The 21,866-nt window shown below is 47.3% G+C and overlaps 1 protein-coding gene across 2 annotated transcripts in view; it reads right to left on the bottom strand.

Moving 5' to 3' along the window:
• LOC116938405 (anthrax toxin receptor 1-like) overlaps nucleotides 1-13,441 on the bottom strand; it is an 81,066-nt gene extending 67,625 nt beyond the window's left edge. For both annotated transcript variants that reach the window (XM_076055277.1, XM_076055278.1), the window contains exons 1-3: nucleotides 13,293-13,441; nucleotides 9,166-9,369; nucleotides 2,760-2,903 (exon numbers count right to left, since the gene is read on the bottom strand). In XM_076055277.1, coding sequence (XP_075911392.1) covers nucleotides 2,760-2,903; nucleotides 9,166-9,368 — 347 coding nt within the window. In that variant the 5' untranslated portion in view covers nucleotide 9,369; nucleotides 13,293-13,441. The remainder of the gene's footprint in view (nucleotides 1-2,759; nucleotides 2,904-9,165; nucleotides 9,370-13,292) is intronic.
• Between the last annotated feature and the right edge of the window lie 8,425 nt (nucleotides 13,442-21,866).

Genomic DNA, 21,866 nt, shown 5'->3' with positions numbered 1-21,866 from the left:
GAGTGGCTAACTGACTGACTGACTGAGTGACTGAGTGACTGAGTGACTGAGTGAGTGACTAACTGAGTGACTGAGTGAGTGACTGAGTGACTGAGTGAGTGAGTGACTGAGTGAGTACCTGAGTGAGTGAGTGACTGAGTGAGTAGCTAGCTAGCTGAGTGACTGACTGGCTGACTGACTGACTAACTGACTGGCTAACTGAGTGACTGAGTGAGTGACTGAGTGACTGACTTGTCTGCCGTCAGTGGCAGCAGTGTGTCTGCGTGTGTAGAGAAGGTGATGAGTGAGTACCTGAGTGACTGAGTGACTGACTGACTGACTGAGTGACTGACTGAGTGACTGACTGAGTGACTGAGTGAGTGACTGACTAACTGAGTGACTGAGTGAGTAGCTAGCTAGCTGACTGAGTGACTGAGTGACTGACTGACTGGCTAACTGAGTGACTGACTGAGTGACTGACTGAGTGACTGAGTGACTGAGTGAGTGACTGAGTGAGTAGCTAGCTAGCTGACTGAGTGACTGACTGAGTGACTAACTGAGTGACTAACTGACTGAGTGACTGAGTGACTGGCTGACTGACTGAGTGACTGACTGAGTGACTGAGTGACTGACTGACTGAGTGACTGACTGAGTGAGTGACTGAGTGAGTGAGTGAGTGACTGAGTGAGTAGCTAGCTAGCTGAGTGAGTGAGTGACTGAGTGAGTAGCTAGCTAGCTAGCTGAGTGACTGAGTGAGTGAGTGAGTGACTGAGTGAGTAGCTAGCTAGCTGAGTGAGTACCTGAGTGACTGAGTGAGTAGCTAGCTAGCTGAGTGACTGAGTGAGTGAGTGGGTGACTGAGTGAGTGACTGAGTGAGTAGCTAGCTAGCTGACTGAGTGACTGAGTGAGTAGCTAGCTAGCTGACTGAGTGACTGAGTGAGTGACTGACTGACTGACTGAGTGAGTGACTGACTGAGTGACTGAGTGAGTGACTGAGTGACTGACTTGTCTGCCGTCAGGGGCAGCAGTGTGTCTGCGTGTGTAGAGAAGGTGATGAGTGACTACCTGAGTGAGTGAGTAACTGAGTGAGTAGCTAGCTAGCTGAGTGACTGACTGACTGAGTGACTGAGTGAGTAGCTAGCTAGCTGACTGAGTGAGTGACTGAGTGACTGAGTGACTGACTGACTGACTGAGTGACTGACTGAGTGAGTGACTGACTTGTCTGCCGTCAGTGGCAGCAGTGTGTCTGCGTGTGTAGAGAAGGTGATGAGTGAGTGACTGAGTGACTGACTGAGTGAGTGAGTGACTGAGTGAGTAGCTAGCTAGCTGAGTGAGTGACTGAGTGAGTAGCTAGCTAGCTGAGTGAGTGACTGAGTGAGTGAGTGACTGAGTGAGTAGCTAGCTAGCTGACTGAGTGACTGAGTGAGTACCTAGCTAGCTGACTGAGTGACTGAGTGACTGAGTGAGTGACTGACTGAGTGAGTGAGTGACTGAGTGAGTACCTGAGTGAGTGAGTGAGTGACTGAGTGAGTGACTGACTGAGTGACTGAGTGACTGAGTGACTGAGTGACTGACTTGTCTGCCGTCAGGGGCAGCAGTGTGTCTGCGTGTGTAGAGAAGGTGATGAGTGACTAACTGAGTGAGTGAGTGAGTGACTGAGTGACTAACTGACTAACTGACTGACTGACTGGCTAACTGAGTGAGTGACTGACTGAGTGAGTGACTGAGTGAGTGACTGAGTGACTGACTTGTCTGCCGTCAGGGGCAGCAGTGTGTCTGCGTGTGTAGAGAAGGTGATGAGTGAGTACCTGAGTGAGTGAGTGACTGACTGAGTGACTGAGTGAGTAGCTAGCTAGCTGACTGACTGAGTGACTAACTGAGTGACTGAGTGACTGAGTGAGTGACTGAGTGAGTGACTGACTGGCTGACTGAGTGACTGAGTGACTGAGTGAGTGACTGAGTGACTGACTGAGTGACTGAGTGACTGACTGGCTGACTGACTGAGTGAGTGACTGAGTGACTGAGTGACTGAGTGACTGAGTGAGTGACTGACTTGTCTGCCGTCAGGGGCAGCAGTGTATCTGCGTGTGTAGAGAAGGTGATGAGTGAGTACCTGAGTGAGTGAGTGACTGAGTGAGTGACTGACTGAGTGACTGACTGAGTGACTGACTGAGTGAGTGACTGAGTGACTGACTGACTGAGTGACTGACTGAGTGACTGACTGAGTGAGTGACTGAGTGAGTGACTGACTTGTCTGCCGTCAGGGGCAGCAGTGTATCTGCGTGTGTAGAGAAGGTGATGAGTGAGTACCTGAGTGAGTGAGTGACTGAGTGAGTGACTGACTGAGTGACTGACTGAGTGACTGACTGAGTGAGTGACTGAGTGACTGACTGACTGAGTGACTGACTGAGTGACTGACTGAGTGAGTGACTGAGTGAGTGACTGACTTGTCTGCCGTCAGGGGCAGCAGTGTGTCTGCGTGTGTAGAGAAGGTGATGAGTGAGTACCTGAGTGAGTCACTGAGTGACTGAGTGAGTAGCTAGCTAGCTGACTGAGTGACTGAGTGAGTGAGTGAGTGACTGAGTGAGTAGCTAGCTAGCTGAGTGAGTGACTGAGTGAGTGAGTGAGTGACTGAGTGAGTAGCTAGCTAGCTGACTGAGTGACTGAGTGAGTACCTAGCTAGCTGACTGAGTGACTGAGTGAGTACCTAGCTGACTGACTGAGTGACTAACTGAGTGACTGAGTGAGTGAGTGACTGAGTGACTGACTGAGTGACTGACTTGTCTGCCGTCAGGGGCAGCAGTGTGTCTGCGTGTGTAGAGAAGGTGATGAGTGACAGCCGGAGCAGCGGCGATGTAAACTTCTCCACTAGCGTCTTGGAGAACGAAACAATCTCGGACCAGTGGTGCTCCACACTGCCAGACCTAGTGGGGGGGCAGTGGTTAGCTGGTTGGTTAACTGGTTAAGTGGTTGGTTAACTGGTTAAGTGGTTTAGTGGTTGGTTAACTGGTTTAGTGGTTAGTTAACTGGTTAAGTGGTTGGTTAACTGGTTGAGTGGTTAGTTAAGTGGTTAAGTGGTTTAGTGGTTGGTTAACTGGTTTAGTGGTTGGTTAAGTGGTTAAGTGGTTGGTTAAGTGGTTGGTTAACTGGTTGAGTGGTTGGTTAAGTGGTTAGCTGGTTGGTTAACTGGTTTAGTGGTTGGTTAACTGGTTAAGTGGTTTAGTGGTTGGTTAAGTGGTTAAGTGGTTGGTTAAGTGGTTAGTTAACTGGTTAAGTGGTTTAGTGGTTGGTTAAGTGGTTAGTTTAGTGGTTAAGTGGTTGGTTAAGTGGTTGGTTAAGTGGTTGGTTAAGTGGTTAAGTGGTTTAGTGGTTGGTTAACTGGTTAAGTCGTTGGTTAAGTGGTTAAGTGGTTAGTTAAGTGGTTAAGTGGTTGGTTAAGTGGTTAAGTGGTTGGTTAAGTGGTTAAGTGGTTGGTTAAGTGGTTAACTGGTTTAGTGGTTGGTTAACTGGTTAAGTCGTTGGTTAAGTGGTTAAGTGGTTAGTTAAGTGGTTAAGTGGTTGGTTAAGTGGTTAAGTGGTTGGTTAAGTGGTTAAGTGGTTGGTTAACTGGTTAAGTGGTTGGTTAAGTGGTTAAGTGGTTGGTTAAGTGGTTGGTTAACTGGTTGAGTGGTTGGTTAAGTGGTTAGCTGGTTGGTTAAGTGGTTAAGTGGTTGGTTAAGTGGTTAAGTGGTTGGTTAAGTGGTTAGCTGGTTGGTTAACTGGTTTAGTGGTTGGTTAACTGGTTAACTGGTTTAGTGGTTGGTTAACTGGTTAAGTGGTTTAGTGGTTGGTTAAGTGGTTAAGTGGTTTAGTGGTTGGTTAACTGGTTTAGTGGTTGGTTAACTGGTTAAGTGGTTTAGTGGTTGGTTAAGTGGTTAAGTGGTTTAGTGGTTGGTTAAGTGGTTAAGTGGTTAGTTAAGTGGTTAAGTGGTTTAGTTAACTGGTTAAGTGGTTTAGTGGTTGGTTAACTGGTTAGCTAAGTGGTTTAGTGGTTGGTTAACTGGTTAAGTGGTTTAGTGGTTGGTTAAGTGGTTAAGTGGTTAGTTAAGTGGTTAAGTGGTTAGTTAAGTGGTTAAGTGGTTTAGTGGTTGGTTAACTGGTTAGTTAAGTGGTTTAGTGGTTGGTTAACTGGTTAAGTGGTTAGTTAACTGGTTAGTTAAGTGGTTAAGTGGTTGGTTAAGTGGTTGGTTAAGTGGTTGGTTAAGTGGTTAAGTGGTTGGTTAAGTGGTTAACTGGTTTAGTGGTTGGTTAACTGGTTAAGTCGTTGGTTAAGTGGTTAAGTGGTTAGTTAAGTGGTTAAGTGGTTGGTTAAGTGGTTAAGTGGTTGGTTAAGTGGTTAAGTGGTTGGTTAACTGGTTAAGTGGTTGGTTAAGTGGTTAAGTGGTTGGTTAAGTGGTTGGTTAACTGGTTGAGTGGTTGGTTAAGTGGTTAGCTGGTTGGTTAAGTGGTTAAGTGGTTGGTTAAGTGGTTAAGTGGTTGGTTAACTGGTTAAGTGGTTGGTTAAGTGGTTGGTTAAGTGCTTGGTTAAGTGGTTAAGTGGTTGGTTAAGTGGTTAAGTGGTTGGTTAAGTGGTTAGCTGGTTGGTTAAGTGGTTGGTTAAGTGGTTAAGTGGTTGGTTAAGTGGTTGATTAAGTGGTTGGTTTAGTGGTTAAGTGGTTGGTTAAGTGGTTAGTTTAGTGGTTAAGTGGTTAGTTTAGTGGTTGAGTGGTTGGTTAAGTGGTTAAGGGGTTAGTTTAGTGGTTAAGTGGTTAGTTTCGTGGTTAAGTGGTTGGTTAAGTGGTTAGCTGGTTGGTTAAGTGGTTAAGTGGTTGGTTAAGTGGTTGATTAAGTGGTTGGTTTAGTGGTTAAGTGGTTAGTTAAGTGGTTAGTTTAGTGGTTGAGTGGTTGGTTAAGTGGTTGGTTAAGTGGTTGGCTGGTTGGTTAAGTGGTTGGTTAAGTGGTTGAGTGGTTGGTTAAGTGGTTAGCTGGTTGGTTAAGTGGTTGGTTAAGTGGTTAGTTAAGTGGTTAAGTGGTTGGTTAAGTGGTTAAGTGGTTGGTTAAGTGGTTAAGTGGTTGGTTACGTGGTTAAGTGGTTGGTTAAGTGGTTAGCTGGTTGGTTAAGTGGTTAAGTGGTTGTTAACTGGTTAGATAAGTGGTTAAGTGGTTGGTTAAGTGGTTAGCTGGTTGGTTAAGTGGTTAAGTGGTTGGTTAAGTGGTTAGTTAAGTGGCTAAGTGGTTGGTTAAGTGGTTAGCTGGTTAGTTAAGTGGTTAAGTGGTTGGTTAACTGGTTGGTTAAGTGGTTAACTGGTTGGTTAAGTGGTTAGCTGGTTGGTTAAGTGGTTAAGTGGTTGGTTAACTGGTTAGTTAAGTGGTTAAGTGGTTGGTTAAGTGGTTAAGTGGTTAGCTGGTTGGTTAAGCGGTTGAATGGGTTGTTAAGTGTTTGGTTAAGTGGTTAAGGGGTTAGTTAAGTGGTTAAGTGGTTAGTTTAGTGGTTGGTTAAGTGGTTAGTTTAGTGGTTGGTTAAGTGGTTGAGTGGTTTGTTAAGTGGTTAGTTTAGTGGTTGGTTAAGTGGTTGGTTAAGTGGTTAGCTGGTTGGTTACGTGGTTAAGTGGTTGGTTAAGTGGTTAAGGGGTTAGTTTAGTGGTTAAGTGGTTAGTTGGTTGGTTAAGTGGTTAAGTGGTTGGTTACGTTGTTAGTTAAGTGGTTGGTTAAGTGGTTATGTGGTTGGTTAAGTGGTTAAGTGGTTGGTTAAGTGGTTAAGTGGTTGGTTAAGTGGTTAGCTGGTTGGTTAAGTGGTTAAGTGGTTGTTAACTGGTTAGTTAAGTGGTTAAGTGGTTGGTTAAGTGGTTAGCTGGTTGGTTAAGTGGTTAAGTGGTTGGTTAAGTGGTTAGTTAAGTGGTTAAGTGGTTGGTTAAGTGGTTAGCTGGTTAGTTAAGTGGTTAAGTGGTTGGTTAACTGGTTGGTTAAGTGGTTAACTGGTTGGTTAAGTGGTTAAGTGGTTGGTTAACTGGTTAGTTAAGTGGTTAAGTGGTTGGTTAAGTGGTTAAGTGGTTAGCTGGTTGGTTAAGCGGTTGAATGGTTTGTTAAGTGTTTGGTTAAGTGGTTAAGGGGTTAGTTAAGTGGTTAAGTGGTTAGTTTAGTGGTTGGTTAAGTGGTTAGTTTAGTGATTGGTTAAGTGGTTGAGTGGTTTGTTAAGTGGTTAATTTAGTAGTTAAGGGGTTGTTAAGTGGTTAAGCGGTTAGTTTAGTGGTTGGTTAAGTGGTTGAGTGATTTGTTAAGTGGTTAGTTTAGTGATTAGTTTAGTAGTTAAGGGGTTGGTTAAGTGGTTAAGTGGTTAGTTAAGTGGTTTGTTAAGTGGTTGAGTGGTTTGTTAAGTGTTTGGTTAAGTGGTTAAGTGGTCAGTTTAGTGGCTAAGTGGTTAGGTAATGGGGTAAGTGGTTGGTTAAGCGTTTAAGTGGTTGGTTAAGTGGTTAGTTAAGTGGTTAAGTGGTTAGTTTAGTGTTAGTGGCTGGTAAGATAGTCACTCACACATCATGATGATACTACTACTGATGATGATTGATGATACTACTGATGATGATGATACTACTGATGATGATGATACTACTACTGATGATGATACTACTGATGATGATGATACTACTACTGATGATGATTGATGATACTACTACTGATGATGATGATACTACTACTGATGATGATACTACTACTGATGATGATACTACTACTGATGATGATACGACTACTGATGATGATGATACTACTGATGATGATGATACTACTACTGATGATGATACTACTGATGATGATGATACTACTGATGACGATGATACTGATGATGATGATACTACTGATGATGATACTACTACTCATGATGATGATACTACTACTACTGATGATGATACTACTACTACTGATGATGATACTACTGATGATGATGATGATGTTACTACTACTGATGATGATACTACTGATGATGATGATGATACTACTGATGATGATGATGATACTACTACTGATGATGATGATACTACTGATGATGATACTACTGATGATGATACTACTGATGATGATACTACTACTGATGATGATACTACTGATGATGATGATACTACTACTGCTGATGATGATACTACTGATGATGATACTACTACTGATGATGATACTACTACTGATGATGATGATGATGATACTACTGATGATGATGATGTTACTACTACTGATGATGATGATGCTGATACTACTGATGATGATGATACTACTGATGATGATACTAATACTGATGATGATGATGATGATACTACTACTAATGATGATACTACTGATGATGATGATGATGATGATACTACTACTGATGATGATACTACTGATGATGATGATGATACTACTACTAATGATGATGATACTACTGATGATACTACTAATGATGATGATGATACTACTGATGATGATACTGATGATGATACTACTACTACTGATGATGATACTACTGATGATGATACTACTACTGATGATGATGATACTACTGATGATGATACTGATGATGATACAACTACTACTGATGATGATACTACTGATGATGATACTACTACTGATGATGATGATACTACTGATGATGATACTGATGATGATACTACTACTGATGATGATGATACTACTACTGATGATGATGATAATACTACTGATGATGATGATACTACTACTGATGATACTACTACAGATGATGATACTACTGATGATGATACTACTGATGATGATGATACTACTACTGATGATGATGATACTACTACTGATGATGATGATACTACTACTGATGATGATGATGATACTACTACTGATGATGATGATACTACTGATGATGATACTACTAATGATGATGATACTACTACTGATGATGATACTACTAATGATGATGTTACTACTACTGATGATGATGATACTACTACAGATGATGATACTACTACAGATGATGATACTACTACAGATGATGATACTACTACAGATGATGATGATACTACTACTTATGATGATACTACTACTGATGATGATACTACTACAGATGATGATACTAGTACTGATGATGATGATACTACTACTGATGATGATGATACTACTACTGATGATGATACTACTAATGATGATGTTACTAGTACTGATGATGATGATACTACTGATGATGATGATGATACTACTGATGATGATACTAATACTGATGATGATGATACTACTACTGATGATGATGATACTGATGATGATACTACTACTGATGATGATGATACTACTACTGATGATGATGATACTACTACTCATGATGATGATACTACTACTACTGATGATGATACTACTACTGATGATGATACTACTGCTGCTGATGATGATACTACTACTGATGATGATACTACTACTTATGATGATACTACTACTGATGATGATACTACTAATGATGATGATACTACTAATGATGATGATATTACTACTTATGATGATACTACTACTTATGATGATACTACTAATGATGATGTTACTACTACTGATGATGATGCTACTACTACTGATGATGATGATACTACTACTGATGATGATGATACTACTGATGATGATGATGATACTACTACTGATGATGATGATACTACTGATGATGATGATGATACTACTGATGATGATGATGATAATACTACTGATGATGATGATACTACTGATGATGATACTATTACTGATGATGATACTATTACTGATGATGATGATGATACTATTACTGATGATGATGATACTACTGATGATGATGATACTACTACTGATGATGATGATGATACTACTGATGATGATGATACTACTACTACCGATGATACTACTACTGATGATGATAATACTACTGATGATGATACTACTACTGATGATGATGATACTACTGATGATGATGATGATACTACTGATGATGATGATACTACTACTGATGATGATGATGTTACTACTACTGATGATGATGATGATACTACTGATGATGATGATACTACTGATGATGATGATGATACTACTGATGATGATGATAATACTACTGATGATGATGATACTACTACTGATGATGATGATACTACTACTGATGATGATGATACTACTACTGATGATGATGATGATGATACTGATGATGATGATGATACTACGACTTACTTGTCTGTAATAATATAAAGATCAAAGGCTCCATGGCAGGTCGTCTCCGTCGACATTCCACTGATCCTGCTGCTGCTGATGCTGCTGCTGATCCTTCTGCCACTGCTGATGCTGCTGCTGATGCTGCTGCTGATGCTGATGATCAGCAGCAGCAGCAGCATCAGTGGCATCATCATTATCAGCTTTGGTGTCGCAGCGAACATCCTGTGGGTGAACAGAGTGACTTAGTCACTCAGTCACTCAGTCACTTAGTGAGTCACTCAGTCACTCAGTCAGTCAGTCACTCAGTCACTCAGTCACTCAGTCACTTAGTGAGTCACTCAGTCACTTAGTCAGTCACTCAGTCAGTCACTTAGTTACTCAGTCAGTCAGTCAATCAGTCAGTCAGTCACTTAGTCACTCACTCAGTCACTCAGTCAGTCACTCAGTCAGTCACTTAGTTACTCAGTCAGTCAGTCAGTCAATCAGTCAGTCAGTCACTTAGTCACTCAGTCAGTCACTCAGTCAGTCACTCAGTCAGTCACTCAGTCACTCAGTCAGTTACTCAGTCAGTCACTCACTCACTCAGTCAGTCACTCAGTCAGTCACTGAGTCACTCAGTCAGTCACTCAGTCACTCAGTCAGTCAGTCACTCAGTCAGTCACTCAGTCAGTCACTTAGTTACTCAGTCACTCACTCAGTCAGTCAGTCACTCAGTCACTCAGTCACTATGTCACTTAGTCACTCAGTCAGTCACTCAGTCACTCAGTCAGTCACTCACTCAGTCAGTCACTCAGTCACTCAGTCAGTCACTCAGTCACTCAATCACTCAGTCAGTCACTCAGTCACTCAGTCACTATGTCACTTAGTCACTCAGTCAGTCACTCAGTCACTCAGTCAGTCACTCAGTCACTCAGTCAGTCACTCACTTACTCACTCAGTCACTCAGTCACTCACTCAGTCAGTCACTCAGTCAGACAGTCACTCACTCACTCAGTCAGTCAGTCACTCACTCAGTCACTCAGTCACTCAGTCAGTCACTCAGTCACTCAGTCAGTCACTCAGTCACTCAGTCAGTCACTCAGTCAGTCACTCACTCAGTCACTCAGTCAGTCACTCACTCAGTCACTCAGTCACTCACTCAGTCACTTACTCAGCTACTCAGTCACTCAGTTACTCAGTCACTCAGTCAGTCACTCAGTCAGTCACTCAGTCACTAAGTCAGTCAGTCACTCAGTCAGTCACTCAGTCACTCACTCAGTCAGTCACTCAGTCACTCAGTCAGTTACTCAGTCACTCAGTCAGTCACTCAGTCAGTCACTCAGTCAGTCACTCAGTCAGTCACTCACTCACTCAGTTACTCACTCAGTCAGTCACTCACTCAGTCACTCAGTCACTCAGTCAGTCACTCAGTCACTCAGTCAGTCACTCAGTCACTCAGTCACTCAGTCAGTCACTCAGTCACTCACTCAGCCACTCAGTCAGTCAGTCAGTCACTCACTCAGTCACTCAGTCAGCCACTCAGTCAGTCACTCAGTCACTCAGTCAGTCACTCAGTCACTCGCTCAGTCAGTCACTCAGTCACTCAGTCAGTCACTCACTCAGCCACTCAGTCAGTCAGTCACTCACTCAGTCACTCAGTCAGCCACTCAGTCAGTCACTCAGTCAGTCACTCAGTCACTCAGTCAGTCAGTCACTCAGTCACTCACTCAGTCACTCACTCAATCAGTCACTCACTCAGTCACTCAGTCAGTCACTCACTCAGTCACTCAGCCACTCACTCAGCCACTCACTCACTCAGTCACTCAGTCAGTCACTCAGTCACTCACTCAGTCACTCACTCACTCAGTCAGCCACTCACTCAGCCACTCACTCAGCCACTCACTCAGACACTCACTCAGTCACTCACTCAGTCACTCACTCAGTCACTCAGTCACTCACTCAGTCACTCAGTCAGTCACTCAGTCACTCACTCACTCAGACACTCACTCACTCAGCCACTCACTCACTCACACAGACACTCACTCACTCAGTCACCTACTCACACAGACACTCACTCACTCAGACACTCACACACTCACACAGACACTCACTCACACAGACACTCACTCACTCAGTCACCTACTCACACAGACACTCACTCACTCAGACACTCACACACTCACACAGACACTCACTCACACAGACACTCACTCACTCAGACACTCACTCAGTCACTCATTCAGACACTCACTCACTCAGCCACTCACTCACCCACTCACTCACACAGACACACAGACACTCACTCACTCAGACACTCACTCACTCAGACACTCACTCACTCACTCAGACACTCACACAGACACTCACTCACATAGACACTCACTCACTCACACAGACACTCACACACTCACTCAGACACTCACACAATCACTCACACAGACACTCACACACTCACTCACACAGACACTCACTCAGACACTCACACAGACACTCACTCAGACACTCACTCACACAGACACTCACTCAGTCACTCACTCAGACACTCACTCAGTCACTCACTCACCTACTCACTCACACTCACTCACACACTCACACAGACACTCACTCACACACACTCACTCAGTCACTCACTCATACAGACACTCACTCACACAGACACTCACTCAGTCACTCACTCACCCACTCACTCACCCACTCACTCACTCACACACTCACTCACACACTCACCCACTCACACACTCACTCACTCACACACTCAGTCACTCACTCACCCACTCAGACACTCCCTCACTCACCCACTCAGACACTCACTCACTCACACACTCACTCACTCACCCACTCAGACACTCACTCACTCACACACTCACTCACTTACACACTCAGTCACTCACTCACCCACTCAGACACTCACTCACTCACACAGACACTCACTCAGACACTCACTCACACACTCACTCACCCACTCAGACACTCACTCACTCAGACACTCACACAGACACTCACTCACCCACTCACTCACCCACTCACCCACTCACCCAGCCACCCACTCACCCACCCACTCACTCACCCACTCACTCACTCACCCACTCACTCACCCACTCACCCAGCCACCCACTCACCCACCCACTCACTCACCCACCCAGCCACCCACTCACCCACCCACTCACTCACCCACCCACTCACCCACTCACTCACTCACCCACTCACTCACTCACCCACCCACTCACTCAGCCACCCACTCACTCACCCACTCACCCACTCACTCACCCACTCACTCACCCACTCACCCACTCACTCACCCACCCAGCCACCCACTCACCCACCCACTCACCCACTCACTCACTCACCCACACACTCACTCACCCACTCACTCACTCACCCACTCACTCACTCACTCACCCACTCACTCACTCACCCACTCACTCACTCACACACTCACTCACTCACCCACTCACTCACCCACTCACTCACTCACCCACTCACTCACCCACTCACTCACTCACCCACTCACTCACTCACCCACTCACTCACCCACCCACTCACCCACTCACTCACCCACTCACTCACTCACCCACCCACTCACTCACCCACTCACCCACTCACTCACTCACCCACTCACTCACTCACCCACTCACCCACTCACTCACTCACCCACTCACTCACTCACCCACTCACCCACTCACTCACTCACCCACTCACTCACTCACACACTCACACACTCACTCACACACTCACCCACTCACACACTCACTCACACACTCACCCACTCACCCACTCACTCACTCACTCACCCACTCACTCACTCACCCACTCACTCACCCACTCACCCACTCACTCACTCACCCACTCACTCACACACTCACTCACACACTCACCCACTCACCCACTCACTCACTCACCACTCACCCACTCACTCACTCACCCACTCACTCACCCACTCACTCACTCACCCACACACTCACTCACCCACTCACTCACCCACTCACCCACTCACTCACCCACCCACTCACTCACCCACTCACCCACTCACTCACCCACTCACTCACTCACCCACTCACTCACCCACTCACCCACTCACTCACCCACCCACTCACTCACCCACTCACCCACTCACTCACTCACCCACTCACTCACTCACCCACTCACCCACTCACTCACCCACTCACCTCTTCGTCTGTATCTGCTTCTTTGTCTTAGCGGTATCGCCTCCTGCGTTTAAATGCCTCTGTCGAGTGAACTACCCCCACCACTCACCCCTCCCCTTACTCACCCTCACCACTCACCCTCACCCCTACTCACCACTCACCCTCACCCCTACTCACCACTCACCCCTCACCACCACTCACCCCTCACCACCACTCACCACTCACCACTCCTCCACAATCTCAAAATAATTCCAATTGGCGATAAGTTAACGGTGCAGACTGGCACGCCAATCCCCTCTGCGTGAATCGGATGCGAGGCAGAGGTTGTGGTTTTTTTTTTCTGTGTGTCCTTTGAGTTCAATGGCAAGGGTTGAGAACAAACAAAAAAAAACAACAACACTGAGGCTGTGGTCCATGTATAGGGTCGTGAGTGTGTGTGTGTACTGCAGACAGAGGTTGTGAGTTCTTCATTTAATCAGTTCAATAACACTTACAGGGTTGGGTAAAAAACAACAACACTGAGGCTGTGGTCCATGTATAGGGTCGTGAGTGTGTGTGCACTGCAGACAGAGGTTGTGAGTTTTCATTTAGTTCCATTACATTGTTACAGGGTTGGGAAAAGAACAACACTGAGGCTGTGGTCCATGTATAGGGTCGTGAGTGTGTGTGTGTACTGCAGACAGCGGTTGTGAGTTTTCATTTAATTAGTTCAATTACACTGTTACAGGGTTGGGAAACAACAACACTGAGGCTGTGGTCCATGTATAGGGTCGTGTGTGTACTGCAGACAGAGGTTGTGAGTTTTCATTTAATCAGTTCAATAACACTTACAGGGTTGGGTAAAAAACAACAACACTGAGGCTGTGGTCCATGTATAGGGTCGTGAGTGTGTGTGTACTGCAGACAGAGGTTGTGAGTTCTTCATTTAATTAGTTCAATAACACAGGGTTGGGAAAAAACAACAACACTGAGGCTGTGGTCCATGTATAGGGTCGTGAGTGTGTGTACTGCAGACAGAGGTTGTGAGTTTTTCATTTAATCAGTTCAATAACACTTACAGGGTTGGGTAAAAAACAACAACACTGAGGCTGTGGTCCATGTATAGGGTCGTGAGTGTGTGTGCACTGCAGACAGCGGTTGTGAGTTTTCATTTAATTAGTTCCATTACACTGTTACAGGATTGGGAAAAGAACAACACTGAGGCTGTGGTCCATGTATAGGGTCGTGAGAGTGTGTACTGCAGTCAGAGGTTGTGAGTTTTCATTAAATTAGTTCAATTACACTGTTACAGGGTTGGGAAAAAACAACACTGAGGCTGTGGTCCATGTATAGGGTCGTGTGTGTACTGTCGACAGAGGTTGTGAGTTTTCATCCCTTGGCTTCAATAACATAATTTGAAAATATTGAGCGTGCACAGACTGAGGCTCTGGTCCATTTATAGGTCTGTGTGTTGTCTGTATACTATAGACAGAGGTTGTGGGTTTTCATTCCTTATGTTCAATAACATTGAAAACATTGAACACGGACAGAGGCTGTGGTCCATGGATAGGTTCGTGTGTTTTGTAGACAGAGGTTGTGAGTTTTCATTCATCGGCTTCAATAATAACAATTTAAAACATTGACCGCGCACGGGCTGAGGTTGTGGTCCATGTATAGGTCTGTGTGTACTACAGACAGAGGTTGCGAGTTTTCATTCATTGGGGTTAATAACATTGAAAACATTGACCGTGCACAGACTGAGGTTGTGGTCTATGGTACACGAGCGACTCGAGAAAACTTGAAGCCAGACACAAAGAAATCCCCTCTGCCTGAATCGGATGCGAGACAGAGGTCGTGATTTTCATTCCTCGGGGTTCAAAAACATTGGAAACATTGACCGTGCACAAACTGAGGATGTGGTCCATGTATAGGTTTGTTTGCCTGTGTACTCCAGACAGAGGTCGTGAGTTTTCATTCCTTGGGGTTCAATAACAGCGTTGAAAACAAGATTAAACATTCTTGATTTGGATGTTTTCGTGACTATAGGAATTCGTACTCGTAGGTAGAAAAATTAAATGTGTGGGTGGGTGAGTGAGTGAGTGGGTGAGTGGGTGAGTGAGTGAGTGGGTGTGTGGGTGAGTGAGTGAGTGGGTGAGTGAGTGGGTGAGTGGGTGAGTGAGTGGGTGAGTGAGTGGGTGGGTGAGTGAGTGGGTGGGTGAGTGAGTGCGTGGGTGAGTGAGTGGGTGAGTGGGTGGGTGGGTGAGTGAGTGGGTGGGTGAGTGAGTGGGTGAGTGAGTGGGTGGGTGAGTGACTGGGTGAGTGAGTGGGTGAGTGGGTGGGTGGGTGAGTGAGTGGGTGGGTGAGTGAGTGGGTGGGTGAGTGAGTGGGTGAGTGGGTGGGTGGGTGAGTGAGTGGGTGGGTGAGTGAGTGAGTGGGTGAGTGAGTGGGTGAGTGGGTGGGTGAGTGAGTGGGTGAGTGGGTGAGTGAGTGGGTGGGTGAGTGGGTGAGTGGGTGGGTGAGTGGGTGGGTGAGTGGGTGAGTGGATGGATGAGTGGGTGGGTGAGTGAGTGGGTGGGTGAGTGAGTGGGTGGGTGAGTGGATGGATGCGTGGGTGGGTGAGTGAATGGGTGGGTGAGTGGGTGGGTGAGTGAGTGGGTGAGTGGGCGAGTGAGTGGGTGAGTGAGTGGGTGAGTGGGTGAGTGAGTGGGTGAGTGGGTGGGTGAGTGGGTGGGTGGGTGAGTGAGTAGGTGAGTGGGTGGGTGAGTGAGTGGGTGGGTGAGTGGATGGATGAGTGGGTGGGTGAGTGAGTGGGTGGGTGGGTGAGTGGGTGGGTGAGTGAGTGGGTGGGTGAGTGGGTGGGTGAGTGAGTGGGTGAGTGGGTGGGTGAGTGGGTGAGTGAGTGGGTGGGTGAGTGGGTGGGTGAGTGGGTGGGTGAGTGGGTGGGTGAGTGGGTGAGTGGGTGGGTGAGTGGGTGAGTGAGTGAGTGGGTGAGCGGGTGAGTAGGTGAGTGGGTGAGTGAGTGAGTGGGTGAGTGGGTGGATGAGTGGGTGGATGAGTGAGTGAGTGGGTGGATGAGTGGGTGGGTGAGTGAGTGGGTGGGTGGGTGAGTGAGTGGGTGGGTGAGTGAGTGGGTGGGTGAGTGGGTGAGTGAGTGAGTGGGTGTGTGGGTGAGTGAGTGAGTGGGTGAGTGAGTGGGTGAGTGAGTGGGTGGGTGGGTGAGTGAGTGGGTGGGTGGGTGAGTGAGTGGGTGGGTGGGTGGGTGAGTGAGTGAGTGGGTGAGTGGGTGGGTGAGTGACTGGGTGGGTGAGTGAGTGGGTGAGTGAGTGGGTGAGTGAGTGGGTGGGTGAGTGGGTGAGTGAGTGGGTGGGTGAGTGGGTGGGTGAGTGGGTGGGTGAGTGAGTGGGTGGGTGAGTGAGTGGGTGAGTGAGTGGGTGGGTGAGTGGGTGCGTGAGTGAGTGGCTGAGTGGATAGGTGAGTGAGTGGGTGAGCGGGTGAGTAGGTGAGTGGGTGGATGAGTGGGTGGGTGAGTGGGTGGGTGAGTGGGTGAGTGGCTGAGTGGGTAGGTGAGTGAGTGAATGAGTGGGTGAGTGAGCGGGTGAGTAGGTGAGTGGGTGGGTGAGTGAGTAGGTGAGTGGGTGGGTGAGTGGGTGGGTGACTTTACCGAAAAAAACAAAGATTTAACATGCAGTCTGAGGCTGTGGTCCATGTATAGGCCTGCGTCAATAGGATGGGAGACAGAAGTTGCGAATTTTCATTCTTTGGGGTACAATAACAGCATTCCCAACATTGACCATGCACAGACTGAGTCTGTGGTCCATGTATAGGTTTGTCTGTCTGTGTACTATAAACAGAGGTTGTGAGTTTTCATTTAATTAGTTCCTTAACAGCATTGAAAACAACATTGACCGCACACAGACTGAGTCTGTGGTCCATGTATAGGTTTGTCTGTCTGTGTACTATAGACAGAGGTTACGAGTTTTCATTTAATGATTTCTTTAACAGCATTGAAAATATATTCTTGGTTCTTTCGGTAAAGTCGCGTTGAAGGGAAACAATAAAGTAATAAAATATTTATAAAACGACGTGACTTTACCGAAAGACCCAAGAATATGAATCCCTGCAGTCAAGAAAGCTTTAAATCAGCATTGAAAATATTGAGCATGCACAGACTGAGTCTGTGGTCCATGTATAGTTTTGTCTGTGCGAGTGAGTGGGTGAGTGAGTGGGTGAGTGGGTGAGTGGATGGGTGAGTGAGTGGGTGAGTGAGTGGGTGGGTGAGTGGGTGAGTGAGTGGGTGAGTGAGTGGATGGGTGAGTGAGTGGGTGAGTGGGTGGGTGAGTGAGTGGGTGAGTGAGTGGGTGATTGAGTGAGTGGGTGGGTGAGTGAGTGGGTGGGTGAGTGTGTGGGTGAGTGAGTGTGTGATTGGGTGGGTGAGTGGGTGGGTGAGTGGGTGGGTGAGTGAGTGTGTGAGTGTGTGGGTGAGTGGGTGGGTGAGTGGGTGGGTGAGTGTGTGGGTGAGTGAGTGTGTGAGTGACTGAGTGAGTGACTGAGTGATTGGCAGACTGAGTGAGTCACTGAGTGACTGAGTGACTGACTGAGTGACTGAGTGAGTGGCTGAGTGGGTGAGTGACTGAGTGAGTGACTGAGTGAGTGGGTGAGTGAGTGGGTGAGTGAGTGACTGAGTGAGTGACTGAGTGAGTGAGTGGCTGAGTGAGTGGCTGAGTGAGTGACTGAGTGAGTGACTGAGTGACTGACTGAGTGACTGAGTGAGTGACTGAGTGATTGGCAGACTGAGTGAGTGACTGAGTGAGTGACTGAGTGAGTGAGTGACTGAGTGAGTGACTGAGTGAGTGACTGAGTGACTGCGTGACTGAGTGAGTGACTGAGTGACTGAGTGAGTGACTGAGTGAGTGGCTGAGTGAGTGACTGAGTGAGTGACTGAATGACTGAGTGAGTGACTGACTGAGTGAGTGACTGAGTGAGTGACTGAGTGAGTGGGTGAGTGAGTGGGTGAGTGAGTGACTGAGTGAGTGACTGAGTGAGTGACTGAATGAGTGAGCTCTGTGTGATCATCACCAGACCGAGATTTAGTGAAGGGACTTTACAAACTTTAATTAATCACCATCAGCATCATCATCACCATCATCACTTTGAGTGACTGAGTGACTAACACACCGAGTGACTGAGTGACTAACACAACGAGTGACTGAATGAGTGACTAACACACCGAGTGACTGAGTGACTAACACACCGAGTGACTGAGTGACTAACACACCGAGTGACTGAGTGAGTGACTAACACACTGAGTGACTGAGTGAATAACACACCGAGTGACTGAGTGAGTGACTAACACACCGAGTGAGTGGGTGGATGGGTGAGTGAGTGGGTGGGTGAGTGGGTGGGTGAGTGGGTGGGTGAGTGTGTGGGTGAGTGAGTGTGTGAGTGACTGAGTGAGTGACTGAGTGATTGGCAGACTGAGTGAGTCACTGAGTGACTGACTGAGTGACTGAGTGAGTGGCTGAGTGGGTGAGTGACTGAGTGAGTGACTGAGTGAGTGGGTGAGTGAGTGGGTGAGTGAGTGACTGAGTGAGTGACTGAGTGAGTGACTGAGTGAGTGGCTGAGTGAGTGGCTGAGTGAGTGACTGAGTGACTGACTGAGTGACTGACTGAGTGACTGAGTGAGTGACTGAGTGATTGGCAGACTGAGTGAGTGACTGAGTGGCTGACTGAGTGAGTGACTGAGTGACTGAGTGAGTGACTGAGTGACTGCGTGACTGAGTGACTGAGTGAGTGACTGAGTGAGTGGCTGAGTGAGTGACTGAGTGACTGAGTGAGTGACTGAGTGAGTGGCTGAGTGAGTGACTGAGTGACTGACTGAGTGACTGACTGAGTGACTGAGTGAGTGACTGAGTGATTGGCAGACTGAGTGAGTGACTGAGTGAGTGACTGAGTGGCTGACTGAGTGAGTGACTGAGTGAGTGACTGAGTGACTGAGTGAGTGACTGAGTGAGTGGCTGAGTGAGTGACTGAGTGAGTGACTGAGTGAGTGAGTGGGTGAGTGAGTGACTGAGTGAGTGACTGAGTGAGTGACTGAATGAGTGAGCTCTGTGTGATCATCACCAGACCGAGATTTAGTGAAGGGACTTTACAAACTTTAATTAATCACCATCAGCATCATCATCACCATCATCACTTTGAGTGACTGAGTGACTAACACACCGAGTGACTGAGTGACTAACACACCGAGTGACTGAATGAGTGACTAACACACCGAGTGACTGAGTGACTAACACACCGAGTGACTGAGTGACTAACACACCGAGTGACTGAGTGAGTGACTAACACACTGAGTGACTGAGTGAATAACACACCGAGTGACTGAGTGAGTGACTAACACACCGAGTGACTGAGTGAATAACACACCGAGTGACTGAGTGAGTGACTAACACACCGAGTAACTGAATGAGTAACTGACACACCGAGTGACTGAGTGACTAACACACCGAGTGACTGAGTGAGTGACTAACACACCGAGTGACTGAGTGAGTGACTAACACACTGAGTGACTGAGTGACTAACACACCGAGTGACTGAGTGACTAACACACCGAGTGACTGACACACTGAGTGACTGAGTGACTAACACACCGAGTGACTGACTGACACACCGAGTGACTGAGTGACTAACACACCGAGTGACTGAGTGAGTGACTAACACACCGAGTGACTGAGTGACTAACACACCGAGTGACTGAGTGACTAACACACCGAGTGACTGAGTGACTAACACACCGAGTGACTGACTGAGTGACTAACACACCGAGTGACTGAGTGACTAACACACCGAGTGACTGAGTGACTAACACACCGAGTGACTGAGTGACTGACTGACACACCGAGTGACTGAATGAGTGACTAACACACAGAGTGACTGAGTGAGTGACTAACACACCGAGTGACTGAATGAGTGACTGACACACCGAGTGACTGAGTGAGTGACTAACACACTGAGTGACTGAGTGACTAACACACCGAGTAACTGAGTGACTAACACACCGAGTGACTGAGTGACTGACACAGAGTGACTAACACACCGAGTGACTGAGTGAGTGACTAACACACCGAGTGACTGAGTGACTAACACACCGAGTGACTGAGTGACTGACACACCGAGTGACTGAATGAGTGACTAACACACCGAGTGACTGAGTGAGTGACTAACACACCGAGTGACTGAATGAGTGACTGACACACCGAGTGACTGAGTGAGTGACTAACATACCGAGTGACTGAGTGACTGACACACCGAGTGACTGAGTGACTAACACACCGACTGACTGAGTGAGTGACTAACACAGAGTGACTGAGTGAGTGACTGACACACCGAGTGACTGAGTGACTAACACACCGAGTGACTGAGTGACTAACACACCGAGTGACTGAGTGAGTGACTGACACACTGAGTGACTGACTGACACACCAAGTGACTGAGTGACTAACACACCGAGTGACTGAGTGACTAACACACCGAGTGACTGAGTGACTAACACACCGAGTGACTGAGTGAGTGACTGACACACTGAGTGACTGACTGACACACCGAGTGACTGAGTGAGTGACTAACACACAGAGTGACTGAGTGACTGACTGACACACCGAGTGACTGAGTGAGTGACTAACACACAGAGTGACTGAGTGAGTGACTAACACACCGAGTGACTGAATGAGTGACTGACACACCGAGTGACTGAGTGAGTGACTAACACACCGAGTGACTGAATGAGTGACTGACACACCGAGTGACTGAATGAGTGACTAACACACAGAGTGACTGAGTGAGTGACTAACACACCGAGTGACTGAATGAGTGACTGACACACCGAGTGACTGAGTGAGTGACTAACACAGAGTGACTGAGTGAGTGACTAACACACCAAGTGACTGAATGAGTGACTGACACACCGAGTGACTGAATGAGTGACTAACACACCAAGTGACTGAGTGAGTGACTAACACAGAGTGACTGAGTTGGCGACTGAATGAGTGACTAAGCACGTGGATCAACACCTCCACCACCACCTCCACCACCACCTCCACCACCACCTCCACCTCCACCACCACCACCACCACCACCTCCACCTCCACCACCTCCACCTCCACCACCACCTCCTCCACCTCCACCTCCTCCACCTCCTCCACCACCACCACCTCCACCTCCACCACCACCTCCTCCACCTCCACCACCTCCACCTCCACCACCTCCACCTCCACCACCACCTCCTCCACCTCCACCTCCTCCACCTCCTCCACCACCACCACCTCCACCTCCACCACCACCTCCTCCACCTCCACCTCCTCCACCTCCTCCACCTCCACCTCCTCCACCTCCACCACCACCACCTCCTCCTCCTCCACCACCTCCTCCTTCACCTCCTCCTCCTCAATCACCTCCCCATGAACCCACCTCTCCCCCTGTAACCTCCTCTACCTCTAAGCATTCCACCACCACCACCACCTCTACCTCCTCCTCCACCTCCTCCTCCACCACCTCCACCACCACCTCCACCACCACCTCCACCTCCTCCTCCACCACCATCACCATCACCACCACCACCAC

Source organism: Petromyzon marinus, chromosome 71 (genome assembly GCF_048934315.1).
Source record: "Petromyzon marinus isolate PM22_M1 ecotype Great Lakes invasive population chromosome 71, UKy_Petmar_22M1.pri1.0, whole genome shotgun sequence".
NCBI classification, from domain to species: domain Eukaryota; kingdom Metazoa; phylum Chordata; class Hyperoartia; order Petromyzontiformes; family Petromyzontidae; genus Petromyzon; species Petromyzon marinus.
Note: the sequence above shows the minus strand (reverse complement) of the source record. Positions and strands in the feature narration are given on the sequence as shown.